Source organism: Haemorhous mexicanus, chromosome 5 (genome assembly GCF_027477595.1).
Source record: "Haemorhous mexicanus isolate bHaeMex1 chromosome 5, bHaeMex1.pri, whole genome shotgun sequence".
In the NCBI taxonomy this organism is placed as follows: Eukaryota; Metazoa; Chordata; class Aves; order Passeriformes; family Fringillidae; genus Haemorhous; species Haemorhous mexicanus.
The window spans coordinates 6,144,551-6,164,958 of record NC_082345.1 but is presented as its reverse complement, the minus strand read 5'-3'; the positions used below and the strand labels follow the sequence as shown (position 1 = coordinate 6,164,958).

At 41.3% G+C, this 20,408-nt stretch overlaps 1 protein-coding gene across 6 annotated transcripts in view; it reads left to right on the top strand.

Moving 5' to 3' along the window:
* The window catches only part of WNK1 (WNK lysine deficient protein kinase 1), a 97,307-nt gene that overhangs the window by 70,449 nt on the left and 6,450 nt on the right, over positions 1-20,408 (top strand). For 5 of the 6 annotated variants that reach the window (XM_059845695.1, XM_059845697.1, XM_059845698.1 and 2 more), the window contains 14 exons: positions 502-593; positions 1,128-1,290; positions 1,598-1,714; positions 3,886-4,059; positions 4,824-4,875; positions 5,038-5,178; positions 5,542-6,968; positions 9,697-9,780; positions 12,771-12,857; positions 13,505-13,574; positions 15,040-15,119; positions 15,639-16,291; positions 17,168-17,370; positions 18,390-18,584. In XM_059845695.1, coding sequence (XP_059701678.1) covers positions 502-593; positions 1,128-1,290; positions 1,598-1,714; positions 3,886-4,059; positions 4,824-4,875; positions 5,038-5,178; positions 5,542-6,968; positions 9,697-9,780; positions 12,771-12,857; positions 13,505-13,574; positions 15,040-15,119; positions 15,639-16,291; positions 17,168-17,370; positions 18,390-18,584 — 3,538 coding nt within the window. The remainder of the gene's footprint in view (positions 1-501; positions 594-1,127; positions 1,291-1,597; positions 1,715-3,885; positions 4,060-4,823; positions 4,876-5,037; positions 5,179-5,541; positions 6,969-9,696; positions 9,781-12,770; positions 12,858-13,504; positions 13,575-15,039; positions 15,120-15,638; positions 16,292-17,167; positions 17,371-18,389; positions 18,585-20,408) is intronic. The other variant, XM_059845696.1, reaches the window with a different exon arrangement.

The window sequence follows — 20,408 nt, the reverse complement described above, 5'->3', positions numbered from 1 at the left end:
GTGAGTGTGCATCCTGCAGGCAAAAAGCAGTAAAACACTTCACTTCTTGCTAGTACTGTAGAACATTTTTGCCATATCAAAGACAAGCTGCAGTCAATATAGCCTTTGAGAATCTGTCATTATGCCTATTCCCTGCAGCGTGGTTCTTGCAGGGAGAATTGGAATTGTCTCTGTGTTCTGCATTGGCTTGCCTTTTGCACATTCTGTTAGTAAAACTGTGACTGCATGGCCAGCTGTAGTGACATGTGGCAGTAGTAGAAAGGATGTGTGGCTGGTTTCTTCTCCTCACCCCTCTTCAGATGACATTTTGCTTCACTGCAGTTTGCTCTAGAGTATTTTGTAAACTAAAGCTGTCCTAGATGCCAGCTGTTTAAACTTCTAAAAAGGCAGAGCTTTCAGCTTTACAACTGGTTTGGGAGGAAACACTGAAGACTACTGGGTTGCTTGAAGAGGAACTGTACTCTTTGGGAGGGGTTCTTGATTGTAGGTTTCTATCCATAGGGTACTCAGGGAGTCTCACAGACTGCTGCTTCAGAGACTCTTCCAGCAACACAGCCTGCTCAGTCTACTCCTTTGGCTTCTTCTATGGATAGGTGAGCACTGCTTCTTTTCACCAGAGTTTCAATGTCCTGTGTTAGATTATACTTCCATGGATAGTCTTTAGATATATTTTTTCAAGGGTATTTTTTTTCCACTGGGAGTGTTCTTGAGGATGAGAATAACTAAAGTTCCTTGAGGAAAAACAGGGTCAGGAAGGGTGGAGTATGTTATGTGGAGTATTTTATGGAGGGAATAAGTAAGGCTGTGTATAGTGATTAACTTTTTTGTCATGTCAAATGGATCATAAGTGATAGGATTTTTGTCCTTTTGGCACTTAAGCAGAATTCAAACTCCAAATATCTTGAAAACATAAGATAGATTTGTACAACTCAGATTTCAAGAGGTGTAGCAAAATAATTACAGTTAGAATTTCTATTTAAGCAACCTGAAGTGTTGACAAGACTCCTCTTCTACTCGATGATTAACACACATCTGCCACTTCCCAGAACAGAATCATGTGGTTGGTTATAGTATTGTTGCACTTACAGAATGCATGAAGCTAACAGGAAGTTGCCTTTTGTTTCTAGTGCACATTCTGATGTTGCTTCAGGATTGAGTGATGGCAATGAGAATGTCCCAACTTCCAGTGGAAGGCACGAGGGGAGGACAACGAAACGTCACATGCGGAGATCTGTCCGCAGCCGCTCGCGCCATGAGAAGACTTCTAGGCCAAAACTGAGAATTCTAAATGTGAGTATTTTTTGTTTTAGGGACAGTTCAGTAATGACGCATTTTTAAGCCTCTGCAAGCATTCCAAATATCATCTGAGCTGTTTGGAGCGTTAGATATGACAAAACTGACTCGCTAAGCTACCAATGGTTGCACAGACTATTCCAGAATATTCGATGTATCCTCAGGCAAAAATCATGCTCTACATGGCACCATTTATTAGACTGGAAAGATAGAACATGTTTGTATTATACCAGTACTGTTAGTTTGTCTCAGTGAACTTAGATTCTTGTGCTTTTGGTTTGAAGTGTTATTTTCCTTGCTTTAGGTTTCCAACAAAGGTGATCGGGTAGTGGAATGCCAGCTGGAGACACACAATCGGAAAATGGTTACTTTTAAATTTGATTTGGATGGTGATAACCCTGAGGAAATAGCTACAATCATGGTAAGATATATTTTAGAGTTGGGGACTCCAGGCAGTTGTATTTTTTTGTTTATGGTTTGGAATTGGTCTCCATGTAGCATGGTGTCTGTTCATCTTATTGGTACACAACCACAGCTAGAAATTTGGAACAGAGTGGTTTAGCAGTCTTATTATTAATTAATGTTGCATGCACAAGTCACATGAAAATTTTTGTGTCAGTTTTTACCTTATAATGGAGGTTTTTATCAAGTGAAAAAACTGCTTCTGTTTTTTTGGTTGTTTGTTTGGTTTTTTTCAATCTGATATTTTCAAAACTGCAAGCAGCCTTCTGGAAGTGCCAGGTTAAAAAAATTCTGTTTGCTTTTCTAAGAGCAGGCATTGTTAGATCTTCTTATTCTTCAAGCCTTTTACCATAGTTATCCATTCAAATGGGAAGATTCTGCCTTTAAATTAAGAAAGGGGAATTGTATTTTGATTTTTGAAAGGACATAGTGACTGGTGCTGCTCTTGACTTTTATCAGAAGAAAAAGTTTCTCCATTCAATGTATGATGGCCAGGCACAGGAAGGAATTTGTCCTACAGAGATACATTTAAATAAGAGTTTTGGGTAGCATAGAATAGAATACCCAGTTCTTTTTTTTTTTTTTTAATTTAAACTCTTATTTTTGGTCTGATACAGTCTAAATGAGCCTGAGATGGTTTTAATGTTACTGAAGCTGGGGGGGTGACAGAACACAGCATCTTTTGACAGCTTCTTGGGCACCTGTGCAGTGATTTTCTTTTGCTTTGAGAGGTGACAGAGTCTGAATTGGTGTGTGTGGGATTTATGCTTGTCAAAAGGAACCAAACCAGTGATATGGGAGAAATTCTCTGCCACTAATGGCTTTCTGAGAAAGAGGAAGAAGTTGGTTCTTGCCTAAGTACAGATATTAGCACAGTCAATAACATCAGGTCGTGTGCCTCACGGAAATATGGAGAGTATACAGATGTCTTTCTTCACCTTTAGTCTAAGGTGATCCTATGAAGAAATAAGAGTATGTTTGTTTGATTTATGAAAGCTAAACAAGCAAAACCAAAACTAGGACACAAACACTCTTCAAGCAACAAAACCCACAAATATTTGAAGATGAGTAGAAGCAAAATAAGTGAACTTTGCATCAAAATGCAGTCACACACTTAAAAGTGTGCAACCTAATTTAAACACCTGAATCTGGAACATCGTGGTCATTGGTTCCTTGTTGAATATTGAGCAAACTTTAGATTGCAAGACTTTGTTTCCTTTTAATCATGATACTGTTAGGTATACCCCATATAGTTGCCTGTTGGTCCTAAACTGAAAGCACTGAGGATTTCTTTAACTAGTATCCTGCATTGCAGAGGCTGATATAAGCACATCATGCCTGACTTTCCTTTTCTTGAACCAGCATCCCAGGAATTTGATGTAAAAGCTCAAGCTTTTCTGCTAAGGCACTTTATTTCTCTTTTCCAGAAGAGACTCTATGACTGACAGCTTTACTTCCGTTTCATGGACTGTGTCTGAGGTTTTCCATGCATAATTTCAGGAGACAGAGTACTCTCCTGGGTTAGCCCAAACCAAGAATATGATTGGGTCTTTCTAACTACTGAGTATACTTGTTTAAACCAGTTTTGTCCAACATAAGCAACAGAAGTTATTTTCATAAAGCAATACAATGTATTGGAATTAGACAGGCTGAGCAACCTTCCTCTCCCTGTATTTGGAACATAATTCATACTGGCTTTTATGTACCATAGCCAGACTTTAAATCAGTGATGTGCAGCCTGCGTAGAGGAGAATTTTCAATTTCTTTTATATTATAGTTCTTTTAAAATGTGTCTCTTAATGTACATTTCATTCATTAGACAGGAGGAATTACAGTCAGGTAAGACTGCTAATTTTAAATTACCCTGTGCTAAGCAAAGATAGAGGTGACAGTTGGTGAAGAAGTGAGATTGAACGTTGCTCCACAGCAAAGATTAAACCAGGGCACACACTTCTGTGCTGGAGATAATTTGAGCAACAATTGTTTTTCTCTATGGTGTCACCACTTTAATCTTGTTCAGAAGAACAGCAAAGGGAAGACAAACATCAGCACCAAGAGTAAATTCTGGTTGTTCAATATATTGCTTTGAACTTGTTTGTGGAAAATGAATGCTGCTTTGTTCTTTTACAGGTGCAGAATGAGTTTATTTTAGCAACAGAGCGAGACTCATTTGTAGAACAGGTACGAGAGATTATTGAGAAAGCAGATGAAATGCTAAGTGAGGATGCAAGCGTGGAGCCAGAAGGGGATCAGGGCTTGGAGAGCATGCGGACAAAAGACGACGGCTTCTTCCCGGGGTCACAGGTATGTGAAGGACAGACTGCCTCAGCTGTTGGTATCTTCCATTTTGGGTGGTATGGCTTTGTGAGTAGAGCTAGCTAGAAACAGAATCTTCCTGTCATGAGAGATATCAAAGATCAATAATAAAAGGACAAAAAGAGAGAGCTTCATATCAGAGTGAGTGCCTAAAGTTAGATAAATAACAGACCTCTTACTTTTTGATGTGTTTGAAGACTTCTGAAGCTGCTGAATCTCCTAACAGTCCACTAAACAGACAGTCTTAAATGGTGATGCTTCTTGGATTTGAGATTATTGTGAGGTAGGACAGTAAAACCCCACCCCTGTGCTGCTCACTAAACACTGAGAGCCTGGTCTCAGGCCTTTCACTTGGTGGAGTGCTAAGAGATTGGATAGCTTGGTTAGGAAACATAGGTTTTGAAACTGTTTGCTGGGTGCTGCAAGTAGTGACATTGCCTGACTCTCTGCCTTAATTACACCCAGAACTAGTTTGGAACATCCATGTATTTGTTGGATGTTTAAGGAGATCAGTTGGATTTCCAAAAGAATTTTTAGATCAGCTTGTTACATTTACAGTCTCTAAGCTGAGAGTCTCTAAGAACACTGTAGCTGACATTTATCTGGGCAGAATTCCTCTAGCTTGGTGATGGTGCTTGGGTCCCACATACTGCTTCCCTTAAATGCCCACATTTCAGTAAGCTAGCGTTTTAAGAACTATCTTGTGGGTTTCTGTTTCAGAATAGAAGTTTAAATTTTATCTTACTTTACAGAAATTAGAGTTCAAACAGCCAGATCCTACATCTTCCATGCCACAAAGAATAGGTAAGTCTTTTGTGATTTTTTTCAACAGTTACCTTTTTCTGTTTCAGCGGATGGGTGCAGCCAAGTTTTTTATTTTGTATGATGGAGTGCACATTCCATATTGCAGGTTATGTATTTAATTGCAACCCTGTGTCACTAAACATCCACCTTCTTTTTGTTTAGGGGTTCCCTCTAGCTCCTTTACCCAGGTTGTTCATTCTGCTGGAAGACGGTTCATTGTCAGCCCCGTCCCCGAGAACCGACTGAAAGAACAGGGCTTTTTCACCTCTGCTGTTCTTGGAGGAAACGAAACTTCAGAGATGGGTGAGTTCTCCAAAATCTTAAAAGCTAACTAACTAAACTGTTCCTGAAGACCTCTCAAAGTATGTGGGGAACTAGGGAGCTGTCTGTGCTGATAAGAGGTGACCATAATTTGGGTCATACCACCCAGGATTCTTGGAGTAAAACTGCTGATGAGCTGTCTGCAAGACTCTGAAACCTTAATTCTGTATTTTAATATAAGCCTGGATTTATGTCTTTTGTTGTTTTGGTGTGGGGTTTTTTGTTTGGTTTGTTTGGGTTTTTTTGAATGCTAAGAAGTAAACGTGGTCTTAGTCTAGCCATAGACAATAATACTGTAATGAACTTTTTCAGTGGTAGTTTTCTGATAATTTTCTTTTCTTCCAGTTGCAGCATCTCCTGTACATGGTCCTGGAATGAATCTCTCCCACTCGGCATCATCACTGAGCTTGCAGCAAGCTTTCTCTGAGATGGGGCATGCTCAGATGACAGAAGGACCTAGCACAGCTCCTCCAGTGTTCAATCAAACAATACCACCATTTCCACCTGCACTTTCTACCATGGCGGGCAGTGGTGCAACTCCTGCATCTGTGGCTACTTCTTCAGTATCTGTTTCCTCCAGCACTGGTGTTTCTCTTCCAGGATCTGTTACTTTGCCTTCAGAAAACGCAGCTGTTGGAGTTGCACCAAGCACAAGTGTGCCAAGCTCTATTTCTCCACCTCCAGCCTCACAATCTGCACAGCAATCGACCGGTGTCACTTCCAGCGTGAGCGCCCCTGCTTCCTTCTCCTTATCTGCCACATCCCAGCCTGCTCTACCAGTGACTGCAGACATTGCTGCCAGTATCAGCACACCATCATCTTCGGCACTGCCTCCTGCCCAGGTTCCTGGGGTCACTGCTCTCAGTGCTGCTGCACCAGCTGTGACATCTCAGTCTACTCCTCAGACTGTGAGTAGTATGGCAGCAGCACAGACGTCTGTTGCCCTGTCTCTGGCTCAGAATGTGGCTTTGCAGCTTCCCCAGCTCAGCAGCAGTGGCTCTGTGTCCAGTCTGGCAGAAACAACAGTTGTAAGCGCTCCACAGTCATTACCTGAGAGTGGCCACTCTCTGGACAAATCGCATTCCTGCAGTGCAGCTGGCTTATCTCTGCCAATCTGTGCACCTTTATCATCCTCAATAGCATCAAGCATATGTGGTTCAGTCTCTCAGCCAGTGATCCATCCCTTACTTGTTCCATCAGGAATTACATCAACACCTGTCCTACCCCAGATTTCAGGTGCAACACCCATGTTGCCCCAGGTTCCCTTACCTGGTGTCTTGCCACAACCAGTCACTAACTTGCCTGCAGTACAGCAGACTTTGATCCACAGCCAGCCTCAACCAGCTCCATTGCCCAACCAGCCTCATGTTCACTGTCTGGAGGCTGATGCTGATGCTCAGTCTAAAGCCCCTGGTATTGATGATATAAAGACCCTGGAAGAAAAGCTGCGATCTCTCTTCAGTGAGCACGGTAACGTGGGAACGGTGCATCCGTCAGTGTCTCTGGAGACCTCTCTGGTGATGGAAACAACAGTTGTTCCTGGCATCCCAACCACTGCTGTTGCACCAAGCAAACCCCTGACATCTATTAGCACTTGTATACCTCCAAGCAGTTTGCCTCTTGGACCAACTGGCTTGCCTGTACTGACTCCAGTTGCCACTCCTGGGCAAGTGATCACCCCAGTCAGCTACATCTCTGCCTCGAGCAGCGTGGCCACAGCAGCAGTGAAAGCAGGGACCTCTCCTTCCAAGCCCCCTCTCAGCAGGGTACCGGTAAGAAACTCAGCATCAGTGTCCATGTTCAGCTCTTGCAGGAAACAGCCTTCTTGGGCAGGATCCTTTTTGTAAAGCAAGATAATTATTCGGGAAGAAGTTTCTTCATTTAATGTAGTATTGAAAGGTTTATGCTCTGGTTGGTTTTATGTGTCCCCAGAGGTGTTCTGTTTTGTCCCTAATGGGTAAAAAAAGTCCAGTTCTGTTTTATGCTTCTGACAGATGTCTCTTATGTCACTGTTAGTTTTTCTTCTTAAACTACAAAGAGTGAAGCAACTGTGGTTTGTTTTTGGGTTTTTTTTTTTTTTTATACTGATTTTTTCAAATAGAATTTGGATGTCTTGTTTTAAATAGCTTTTTATCTTGTACTTGACCACTAGGCTGACATGGTTGGTTGTATATTTCACCAAGTGGTGGATTTGAGATAGCAGAATTTTGCTACCTGTCATGAACCTGTTCCTTGCAGTCAAGGGTGAACCTGACTAAAAGGGTTTGGGATTTTTTTTTAAAGTTCTCTGCTACTTGTTTGATACCTGGATACTGTTTTCCTTTTAAATGTTAGATTTATGAGAGCAGGGTTCTGAGAAATTTAGAAGATACCTGAAAACAAACTCTTTTTTTTGTTTACTGATTCATGTTCTACAAGCAAAACACTCTTTCATAAAGAAAAAATAACTCACAGTAACAACTTGAGAGGTGCTGTGGATTAGAAGTGCTCACCAACCAGATATACCAATATATGACATTTTCTTTTAAATGTCTGCCTGAATGTGCTGTGTCCAGCACATTCTTTTAAATGAGCTGGACACAGCACATTTCAGTATTTTAACTATTTTGGTAGTCCTTTCCTTAAATGGAAATGTAGCCCTTAAATGAAAATAAATTGAAGAAACTTTCAGGTATTTAACAAACCAAAAACTTTAATACACTTCTTTTTTTTTTCTGTAATGGTTTTTTGTACTCATCAACACTTTGTGTTGGCTGTCTTTAGCCAGCCTTGCTATGAACCAGTTTCAGGGCAATTCAGGCTGAGCCAATGCTCCCAGCATCTCCATTCATTGCTAGTCTTTCCCATGTACTCTTTGTTGTCAAAGACAGTAGAAAATCTCTGCTGTGCAAGAGTGGGAATATATGCCAAAAGAGTTGATAAGGAAATCTAGACACAAAGACATCTGTTAATATTTCAGTGAAATTGAAAATTAGAAAGGAAATATTGGAAAAAAATGGGAACTGGTATTCATTCAGAAACAGAGCAGTTGAAAATTGCAAATTGCAAACCTGTAATTACAAAGACTTGGGTTAAAATGTAATAAATGTTATCGGGTTTTTGATTGTCAGTTGTAGAGATCCCACCTCCTCTCTGAAGTTTTCTTTTTTAAATTAGCTTGGTTTTTTTTACAAGGCTTAATTTTAGTTTCACTTTGTGTTTTTGTTGAGCATTAAGGAGCTTTAGTCTTCTGGAGTTTGCTAGACTCTGTGTCTGTATTTATTTTGTTTATGGCCAGATAGTTAAATGTGTTTCAGCTTGTCTTACAAATGTATTTAAAGTATGTTTTGCCTCTTATTTATAAACTAAATGATGAAGTTACCACAGCTTAAAAAATCATCATGCCTCAGAACAGGTAACAGCCTCACATGTGTTCCTGCTGCACAGAAGAGCTGAGCTAACGCAACTCGACCTCGTTCCTGCTGAAATGTTATTGGCAGGATGGATAACTCTGGGGAAGAGCATCTTCACTGGGCAGCCACCCCTGCAGTTTAAAGCCTTACTTTGGGCTGTGGTAGCACACTGCAGGCCAGAACTGGTTCTGGAGCAGACCGTGGCCTGTCCCCCTGTCCTGCAGAGCTCACGGCCATACAGAGGCAGTGTGCTGTAATTCACGAGGCTGTGTGTGTGCTCAGACTTCATGGGCACTGTCAAACCTCAAGATGACAGCTGAGAATAAGAATTGCAAATTGTGCAATGAGTTGCTTAATTCCTAGAACTTGCCACTTCCCTAACAATGGAAATGACTAACTGGAATGTGCTGTCTGACCTGGTGAGGAGGCTTTGATGCCTCCTTCTAACCTTTCGAGTCTCTCTAACCTCCTCTGCATAACCTGGATACTTCCCCCTACCCAGTTGCATGGCCTAATCACCTTCTGTGGGTCATCAACACCTTTCTCAAGGCTCAAAAGGAAGTGATGGATCAAAACATTGGTGTGAGAGTTCTACAAATCTGTTTCTCAACAAGCGGAGACATCCTCAGGCGCTGACAGTTACTGTTCTCAAGTCATGCTGCTTGGAACAATTTTCTGGAAGCATGCAGCTTGCAGTTTCTAATGGACAGTTAACATAGATCTATTGTAAGGAGACTGAGTACATTCTTGCACCATTTTAGAAATTAAGCTTCTTGGAAGAATTATTTTAGCATTTCTTCCAGACTTGAAAATAATATCCCTAAGATACTTTGTTCCTGGGTACTGCAGCTTGTTTAAACTGGAAATTGTTGCTGCTCAAGGATAATCTGGATTATAAAATAAAAACAAAGCAAACTTTCCCCAATCTGTTTGCAAAAGTCCCTAAAGACTCTATGCTAACTGTCCAGGAAGGAATTCTCTTAAAAAAAAAAAACAAAACCAAAAGGTTAAGGCTTCTGTTGTATGACATGACTGACTGTAGCTTGGTATCTGATCCTCCTGTTGTTCCATGTCTGACGGACGCGCGTTTCCTCTCCGTTATCCATAGGTGCTACCAGTAGGTTCTGACCTTCCGGCTGGCACTCCATCCAGTGAGCAGCTGCCACCTTTTCCAGGACCTTCACTAACTCAGGTGCTACACAACTTGGCAGATTTTATCTGCTGCTTTTCCCTTCAGAGAGCATGTTTCGATTAAACTCTCCATTGCATGTTATTAATGTTCTTGGTTTTCTTCTCTTTTGACTGAGTAACCCCTTTTGTGTAACTGTAGCAGTAGCCTGAGTGGCTTCAGCACTAGGTGTGAGTGACCTGGTCTACTGGAAGCTGTCCCTGCCCATGGCAGGGCATTGCAACTGAATGGTTTTTAAAGTCCCTTCCATCCCAAACCATTCTGTGGTTCTTGCCCTTTGGGGTGCCGTACCCGGTGCCTAATCAGGTTTAGGGGTTTTAGTGTATTAATCTGAACTTGAAATATTTTTTTAAAAAATATACTGCAGTGGAATGTGTGCATAAAACTTGAACCTGTTTTCTTCTTGAAAAGAGTACAGTAGCAAAATACTATGAAAAACTATACATTGCCATGAAATGTTTATGGAAATGTAAAATTGCCTTTGTGAATTCCTCATGAGGTTTTGGGGTTTAGTTGTTTCTTTTGATGATTGCTGTTTTGTCTTGGTTTTTTTTTGGTTTTTGTTTTGTTTATTTTGTGATTATTACTGCATTTTGATTTCACTAGACTTTAAGATTTTCAAAAGGTATTTGAAGTTCTTTATCATAAACATGACTTGAAATGCAGCAGTGGCTTCCCCTGCTTAGCTTCTGTCCTTGTATACAATAGTTAGCTGGGATATTTTGTGTGTAAATGGTGGTGCCAAGCGATAGAACAAGAAGCCATGGGCAGAAACTGATGCACAGAAGTTCCACCTGAACATGAGGTGGAACATCCTGTGCAGATGACCAAGCACTGGAACAGTTTGTCCAGAGAGGGTGTGGAGTCTCCTTTTTTGGAGATGGCCAGGAACCAGCTGGATGCAGTGCTGTGCCATGTGCTCTGGGCTGGCCCTGCTTGAGCAGGGAGGTGGCAGCAGATGACCACTGTGGTCCCTTCCAGCCTGACCCAATCTGTGATTCTGTGTGGTTTGTACGACTAGGGCAGATGACATCTGAAGTTGGAAGAAAAAGGCTTCTTCAACTGAAATATTTTCTAAAAGTTGCTAGTTTTTACATCTTGATCTTAGAGCCATAAGCCATATTCCTGCCCTGTGAGTAGCAAAGAAATGGCTATCTTCTTTCTCCAAATTGAGCAAGAAAAAAAGCCTTTTTTTCCCCCCGATTTCAGAGGCAGAAGCTGGTTTATCTCTTTTAGTCAGTTCTTTCTGAAGCATGGTTTCACTGAAGGTGACAACAACTTGGTGATAATTCTTACCTGCATTCTTCCCATGGTCAGGTATCAGATGGATCAGGAGACAGCTAGTTAAAATCAGTCATATGGAGTTCATAGTCCTTTTCATTGCTGGAAACTCAGTATATTAGTAGTATTTTCCCCTAGGCTCAAAATCACTTGTAGCTACTTCTATGACTCAAGCCACAGTACCACTGCAAAAGGCTGCTTCCTGTTTGTCATAGGTATTTCTGGCAAAATTTGTAGTATGGAAGAATCACAAATATAGATCCCTTGCTTCTTGTCCTTTCCAAACAACTTACTGAATTTTACTTATTTGAACTCAGAAGGATTGTCTAGGAATGAAACAAAATTGGAGGAGACCAACTGGATCAAATCTAATTGACTGTTAAGAGCATTTGCTGCTATCACATAATACTATCTGGAAAATTACTGGCTTGTCTTAAAGTAGACAGACTTGCCTTCTGTGCTGCTTCTGTCACTAGTAGGTGATTACACAACTTTTTCCCTTTCCTTAGTAGCAGACTTGTAATTTGCAGACAGTACACGTCATCTCAGGACCAGTTTTGAACAGTCTGTTCTATACTCTTAAATACCTGTTCTATTTATTCCTTAATTGCTTTTCAAGTGTATTTAGATTAATCTCTAAAGTTTCATTTTGGTCCCCTTGTTCCATAAGGAAATCTTTATTTCCTGATCATTCTGGTAGCCATTTGTTTACTTGAAGCAAATATCTTCTTGAGAGCATAAGTGATGAGAATTATTTAGTATTTCAGGTGACTTGTCCCCTCTCCTTTACAGTGTTGGATTAAATTACCTCACTTGTCACTAAGCAGTTGGATTTCTAAATGGAGCCATAGACGTCTGCATCTTCTGGGTTTTTTGTATAATGGAATTGATACAGACTTTATTGTTCCTAGGGTTTTTGGTTTTGTTTTGAAATCCACATGTCAGGAAGAATGTGGCAGTCTTTTGAAAGCATCTTTATGCTATTATGTACCTCTAACTTTCAGTGGAAAGTAGTATTTTTATGTTGTCATGATCCCTGCTTCAGTTTTAAAAACAGATACAGCTTTTCTTTTTGTACTTGGAAAGATTAATAATGTTCAAGTTTGGATGAAGATTTCTGTTCTGTAGAGTCAGAATTGCAGCTTAATGGTATCTGAAGATACTTTCTTCTTTCAGTGTATCTTACGGGCATGGCCCTAATTTACTCATTTTGAGACTTTGGGACTTTTTTTATCTTCAGGATTTTTTTTAGGTACAATATTCTTCTCTTCCTCTCCCCACTCCAACTGGCCAAGTTTGCAAAACCTCTTGTATTCTAACTCAAACGGCTGAAATCTAGGTAACAAGCATACTTGAGAGATTCTGCCTGTTCCATCTTTTTCAAGTCAATCCATCTCTATAGCCTCTCTGAGGGAACTTGAGGGTTTTTTCTTGGTTCATTGGTTTTGAGTGGTATTGTAGTTTGATTTTTTTTCTTTTTTTAAGTTCCAGTTAATTTTCCTGTTCAGTTGTTTTTAAACAAGTATGTTGCATGAGTTACTTCCACTCTTAATGTGCTATACACGTTAAATCTCAATGTGTAGGAAGGAAGCTAGGCAGAAATATGGAAGCTGTACTGATTGCTTTAAATTTTAGTATTGAATAGGTCTGTGTCTCAACAATGCTTTTGTTTTTCCTGAGCTAGGACACTGTTTTACTCTTTTCTTTCTCAGTCCCAACAGCCACTGGAAGATCTGGATGCTCAGCTGAGAAGAACCCTTAGTCCAGAGACCGTCCCAGTGACATCTGCTCCTGCCTGTGTATGTTTGCAATGTTGGCAGTTTAGTAGTCTTGAAAAACCTCAGTGTTTTTTCAAAGTCATACTCTTAGGTCACTGCCTTTAATATCACTACACCAGTATTTAGACTTATAAAAATAAAAATTCAGAGTCATCTTCCAGTTTGTAGGACTGAGTCATCCAAAATTGGGAAAGTCTGTATATTGCAATAGATTATGTAATTTCCTGAGGCTGTTTTTTGGTATTAGTTGTTATTCCAACTTTTCTGGTGATGTCACCAAACTAGAAATGGAAGTGACTGTGGAATAAGGGGGAAGAACACTAAAAAGGCAATATGTGATATGTCAGTCTTAATTTGGGAGGGCTGTTCCAAGTGTGGATCTGAAATTTTAAAAGCCTCTATCAAAGAGCTTTGGATACTGAATGAAGAATACAAGTGGTTATTTATGCATTATTTCTGCATAGGCCAAGTGGTGGTCTGCTCACAGCCTCAGGGTTATAGGGCCTGTAAAATCTCTTGTCTTGCATTTGTCTTTTCATGGGTCATACTTTGTCCCTGTTGGAAGCAAAAGAAAAAAAAAAATGTAATATGCAGTATGTTGGATTTGTTGGCATTCAATGAAACTCTGAATATTTTACTTTATTTTGTTTTCCTCCTTGAACCTACAGTCTGTGCCCTCAGTGGCATCAACAGTGGTTACTGGACCGGTGTCTACAGCAACACAGAGTCTGAAGGATGGTAAGACAGCCATGATTACTTTAGGTGATTTCTCAGCATGGAGATAGAAATCAAAATTGAACAGAGTAACCACTTGAAAGGTTACAGCCTTTTCTACTAAGTCATGGAATGGCAGTTCCTTGAGGGCATCTTACTAGTTTAGTAGCCAGACTGAAATTTTCCCCTGTAGGCCATGAGGAGGGGGGGATAATAGATACTTGTGTATTGTAGTGACTCATTTAGGAGTTAAAGCTGTCCAAAATCCTAAGTTAAGACTCACAAAGAATCTCTACTATGCTGCTAAGGTACAGCATCAGACCTGAAGGAACTGTTTTCTGTCACGTGTTATGTTCCTGGCAACAGCAGTAGGACCATTTTGTGTCATTACACTGTGTTCTGCATGTGGGATACCTCTCCCTTACCCTAAAGGTGTTTAATTTCTGTTTGAACAGAGAAGCCAAGCTAAAAATTTAAGAAAGGTAGTAAGAAACCCAGACTTCCTTCTTTCTGCTTTAGAACAGCTGAAGGTTGACTGTTCAGTTCAAGTCTGGATGATCAATGACTTTCAGATCTGTATGGATTGAGTTGTTGGGGGGGAATCCAAACACTTGCAAAATAATCTGAGATTTTCCTATCAGTATTCATCTAATTGTTTTAGTTTTTGAAATCATCTGTTTTTAAAAGAAGCTGTTAATACAGTGCTGCACTTTTTCTTGAGATGTCTAGTAAGCACTGTTTAACATGTGTGTGCCTCTGAAGTTGAATAACAAACCTTTAGAAGCCAATAAAACTGTGAAGGAAAATAAATTATATACTCTTAGTTTGGGACATTGGTGAACTATAATGTAGAATTCTCTTGTCTGCTATAGAATTAATTGGGGTTTGTCTTTTAAATTTAGAAGGTAAAGGTAAACAAACTGGGAAGCTGCTTAATAAACAGAGCAAGCTGTCCAGTAGAACTGATTTAAAAATAGCATGTTATTTCTCAGCTTTGTAACTTTATACTGCCAGTGCACAGAGCAACAAAATTAGGAGCTGGCACCTAAAAGTCCAACTGGGAGAACTTCAGATAGACTGCTTTGAGTAAATGTGGTTATAGCATTTCTTCAACTTGCCCCATTTTGGCGAATAAGTTGTTCCCAGTGTTTGTGAAATTTACGTAGTCACTCTGGGTATTGAATCAATTTCATAAAGCTCTACTTTTTTATTATTTGTCCATTTCACATCTCTGTTTGAAATCAGTGTGCTTTTTTGGTTGCCTACAAGTGTTGTTTTGGCAAATACACTGTGCAGGGAAGCTTTGTAGAAAAAAGCTTCAACCTAACATTGATAATTAACATTTTAGTATTAATATGGTGCTTTGAGTCTAGAAGCCTCTTTGGAGTTAACAGATAGTTGAATTTGAAGTACATAAAAAGAAATGGTTGGAGTTCAAATAATTTGTTGCTCATTGTTGTCTTAATCATCCCATTCTCCTTTTCCTTAGTTTTGGCAGCAGGTGATGGAGAGAGCAGTCTTGTGGGTGCTGCAGGAGGAGCCAGTGTGCTGAAGATGGGACGGTTTCAGGTACCAGCTGCTAAACTCACTTGGCTCTTGGTACAGCCTCTTTGGGTGGTTCCTGGTAGTGCCAGCTCAGTGTGCCATGTGCAGGACTTTGCTGTCCATGTAGAGCTTGTGAAAGCAGGTCTGCAGATGCTGTTTCCATTCAGGGCAGAGATTGCTCTGTCTGTGCAGGCCTAGAGTTGTGAACATAGGGTTTCATTGCAGCAGGCCTTAGCTGTTGGCCTTGGTCTTTAATGTTGGGCTACTCTTTCACTAACAGGGCTGGGATGTTGACTGTATTATATCCTCCTGGGTAAGGAGGCCCCATCTGAGGCTGCTGTTTCTTGGAGTTAATCCTCCAGATTACAGAAGTGCTGCTTTGTGTGGCAGTGTTTTTCCTGGAGGGAAGCAGTGGTTTGCTTTGTGGCATACCTAGGAAATGAGTTATTTTCCCCTCTCAGATGCATCTTACCATTAAGGGAAATAAAAGCATCACGTTAAGGTAAAACGAAGGAAGTCTGCATGATTGTATTTCTATTATAGGTGTCGGTGGCAGTGGATGATGTGCTAAAAGAGGGTGACAAACCTGAAACGAAGCCAGGGCAATTTGAAACCACCTCCACTGATTCTTCAAGCCTTTCTGGCAGTAGTCCAGAGAGCACGCTGGTGAAGCAGGCTGGGAAGAGCGGGGCTGTGGCTGCCCCTCCCTTGGATGTGGTGGATGGCGTTCCCGAGGCAGCTCCCGCGCTGCCGCTGCTGGCAGATGCTGCTCAGGCCACCAAGGTTGGGCGCTTCCAGGTGACCACAACGACGGATCAAGTGGGGCGCTTCTCCGTGTCGAAGGCTCGGGATGAGGTCAGCTGTGCTGAGAAAGAGCCAATGACTCTTCCTCTCTCTGTGGGCTTGGAACAAGTTGCTTCTTCAGCTGCAGCTCCAAAGAAAGAGTTGGAGTCAAGGCAGTCCCCACAAATGAATGGTCCATCCTCTGATCCGGAGGTCGCTTTTCTCAGTGGCATGGCTAAGGATTTGGATGATGGCTCAGGGAGCCCAGACTCTGTCCAGCACCTGGGATCAAAGATCAGCCTCCCTGTTCAGAGCCTTAGCAACTCCTTCAACTCTTCCTACATGAGCAGTGACAATGAGTCTGATATTGAAGATGAAGACTTGAAGTTGGAACTCCGTCGGTTGCGGGAGAAGTAAGGCTTTTCCTTTGGGTGCTTGTGTATGGAACAGATGTAACAGGATTGATATGAATTTCACCTGTACTTCCCTTAGCCTCTGCTAAGTGTCAGGAGCTATTGTCAGCATTTATGTGGGAAGCAAGGTTCTTCAGTGGGAAAGCAGTATACAGTTATAACAAAAGAGGAATATACATGTTTGTTGGGCTGAATTTTCTACCCTGTAAGCTTGTTGTATGTAGATTGCCAGCTGCACTATGGATAAGACTGTAGATCTAAGAAAGATTTGGCTTATCACTGGAGTTAGTAGGAAAAACATAGTGTTTGAAAATGACACACAAGTCTCTGCATTTCTGATCTGCATTTCTGGCATTTCTAATGGTTCTTTTCCTGAAGAGACCTTGTTGGCTCAGAAGAAGAATTTAGAAGTGAAGCAACGTGACCTACTAATTTATTTATACTGAAAGTTGAACTGTTTTTTAGGGTAGCTGGCAGTTTTAAATCCTGTGTATGCAACTGCTCTGAAGCAAATTGTAAGGCAATACCAGTGTAGAAGTCTCCAAGGCCATATGTTTGAGAAAATGAGTAATCTAGCTATTCCTGTAGCATTTGAATGCTTTTTTGTACTTCTGTTTATTCTGGTTTTGTGATTGCCACGTTGGGAACTTAATTTTGGAATTCTAGCCAGGGCTAGAGCACGCTGGAAAATGGCAAGTGTTCTGACATGTGTGTTCAGTGGTTATTATTTAGTGGAAAAGATTTATTTACTTCTTTCTTAAATGCTTGAGAACTTGACCAAAGAACCAGCTCAGGCTTGACTGGGGGGGAGGAATTGTTTGCATCTATGTGTATACATAGAATTCTTATAAATCCCACTGTTTTGTAACTTGTTAGGCACCTTAAAGAGATCCAGGAGCTGCAGAGCCGTCAGAAGCAGGAGATTGAGTCACTCTATGTGAAGCTGGGCAAGGCTCCACCTGCAGTAATTATTCCCCCAGCTGCACCCCTGTCGGGAAGAAGGAGAAGACCTATGAAAGGAAAAGGCAGCAAGTCCAGTCGTAGCAGCTCCCAGGGACATAAAAGCCCTCAGCTATCAGGTAAGTCTTCCTTCAATATTCTTAGCAGATAAAATGGACCAAGTGCCATCTCTCATTCTTAGATCTGTGTCTCTGTCTTTTGAGGAGAGAGTGTGTGAGTGTGTGTGTGTATGTGTAGCAGTTCCTCCCTGAATTTCTTTTATCATTTTTGAAATTACTTCTGTTGCTTGGTAGTCTTGCTTGGGACTTTTGCAGTCCACTGAAAGGTACTGTGACATTGTTCTGTAAGAGCAGTTTTAAAATTATGCTTTGTGGTTTTTTTAGATATTAGTCATTGGGCTCTGACTAGGAAAAAAAGTGTAAATTTACAGTATGGCAGAAAGTTTGTTTTTTAAAGATAAACTGTGCTTGTTCCCTCCTGAAACTGATTCTGCAGAATATGTCTGATCTCTTTAGTCATCTGCAGAGACTTTTTTTCTAATTCAGTACCACTTAAGCATGATATTACTGGTGTCCTTACACTGCAGAAACTCACAGTGGATGTGAGTTAAAATAGTGGCTTTTTTCCTGGAATTGAAGATTTGTTGTACTTACAAATTGAAAATCAGTTTCAATTGTCAAGGCTTTCTTTCTTACTAAGACCATTTTTCTGATAAACAGAACTCAGGAACTAGTTCTGTTTACTGATTGAGTGACGTGGGTGACAGATACTCTCTGGGTAATTGGAGATTGTCCAGTCCTGTAGCAGGAGCAGTGCTGGAGGGCCAGCAGTGCCAGCAGAAATATTTGATACTGCTTCTTGCGTATTCACTTTGATAATTCCATGTCATGCTGAGATTTCTGTATCTACTCACCCTGGCTGCTCATTTCTGTTTTGGTGTGTGATAGAGGAGCTCTGTGAGCACATGAACCACAACAGAGTTGTCTTAAAACTGAGGGATATTCCTGGTCTTACTGCTTTCTCAGAAAGTGGAGTAGTTCTCTCCCCCTGCCTCTCCTTCTCTTGCCTGGATTGTCATGCTTAATCAGGTTCAAAAATGTATGGAAACAAAAACTTTTTGCCTTCCTTTTTTCTCTAGGCAACCTATCAGCTCAAAGTGCACCATCAGTCTTGCCCCCTCAGCAGACCCTTCATCCTCCTGGCAGCGTGCCAGAGACTGGGCAGAACCATTTGTTACAGCCCCTCAAACCTTCACCTTCCAGTGAAAATCTCTACTCTGCCTTCACCAGTGATGGTGCCCTGTCGGTACCGAGCCTTTCGGCGCCAGGCCAAGGTAAGACTCCAAATGCAATTAGTGCAATTAGCAGTGGAAATGAAGGGTTGACTTCGTGACACTTGATTTTTAATACCTGGTGTAAAGTAGCTCTGGGGTCCCTTGTGTGTGGAGGCTGATAAGGATGTTGTTTGCAAGTTGGGTTTGTAGCTTCTCACTCAGGTGAAGTGTGAGGTGGTTGAAGGTCTGAAACCCCAAGGACCACACAAGAGAGTGCAGTGGGGTAGTGGCAGCAGCAAAGTTTTGCTGACCTGGGAGAGGTGTTGGCTCAGAGGAAAAGAGACCACTGAGATTGGGAGGTTGGAAATCAGACCAAGGAAGGGGCAGGACAGGTTTGATGTTAACAGGTAACTGAAATGGTTGGAAGTTTCCAAAGACTTGGAGTCTTGGTCCTTTTAGACTTCCTAGCTGGTTTGGCTGTTTCTGTCAATGGAGTTTTCAACAATAAAAGGTAAAAAAAGGCTCATGTTCTTTAATTGTGAATTATCCTGGAAGGAAGAGTCAGTGTAGGAGGATGAAACAGTGGGAGTAGTAAATTGGTCATGTACTCAGGTTTCTCAAGTAGTGGGTAGCTTGTTATTAGTATGTTATCAAATAATTTCTCAGGCACAGCTCTGATTTATTCAATGAGGAGGGCTTTTTTTGCTTGTCATTAGGGGATGATTCCTTTACTTATCTGAACTTAGCTGTTGCAGGTTTTTTTTTCCCCTTTGCACATCTTTTTGGAAAGCTTTGCCATAGTTTGAGTACATCAATTCTAATGTGTGTTTTTGCTGAAACTGAAGAAGTGCATACAGAAAATGGCAACAGACTTTAAGGAAGAATTTTCTATAGAGGTTTTTATTAGGAACTGTTTCAGGCATTTTGGAGCTACTTGAATCATCTCCCTGCATCCAGAGTTGTGCAGTACCATTTAAAAATTGGGTACCTTTACCAGGATTTGGCTTTCCTATAGACTGCAGCTTTATAGTTGGGTTATGTCCTGGAGAGTAGCAATGCAAACCTGGCCTCATGTCTGGAGGTGCTGGAGGGAGTCTCTTCACTCCGTATATTGTCTCTGTACTCCTTGGTCTGCACTTTGAGACTTATTCTTGTGTGTCGTGATTGCATTTCATCCTTCCAACTTCAAGTTGCTAACATCTTGTAGTGGTGTTCTGTCTCCTCTCCTCTCCTTTCTCTGTTCTCCCTGTTCTTGTTTTCTCACAGGCTGTGCGAAGTTTAACTGTGCATCTGAGAGAGTGACCTTCAAGCCTGGTGGCAGGAGGACCCGATTTCTGAGTACGCCCTGCTTGGCTCTTTGTGTGTAACACCTTTACTCCTTCCTTGTCTGTTTTTTGTTTTGTCTTTTTGGTTTTTGTTTCTGCTGCTTGGATCTGTTTCATGCAGCCCACCCTCATCTGCCACCTTGTATTCCCTCCCATCCCATGGCTCAGCTCAGCTGCTCTTAGCACACCTTTAGAAGTTTGGGTTCTCATGTTAGGTGTTGTCTGCTGTTAAAGTCAATGTAGCAAGCACTCGTTTTCTCTAAACCTTGAGAGGAAACTTGCAGGGCAGGTCAGTGAAATGACACAGAGTGGGGAGACTTAGCAAGGCCCATTGGTAATTTTGCTTCAACATATGTTAGATGACATGAGACTTGTAGGGGGGAAGAGTGAAGAAGATTTGTTTTCCAGGTTATCCCGTAGCTGGACACTTCAGTAGTGGTGAGGGGAGTGTTGCCATCCCTGGCAGTGTGCTTGCAGCACCAGTTGGATGTGTGTCCCCTTGCTCTCAGCACCAAAGCTGGTGACAGTGCAGAGCTTTGATGCCACCTGTAGGCAGCTT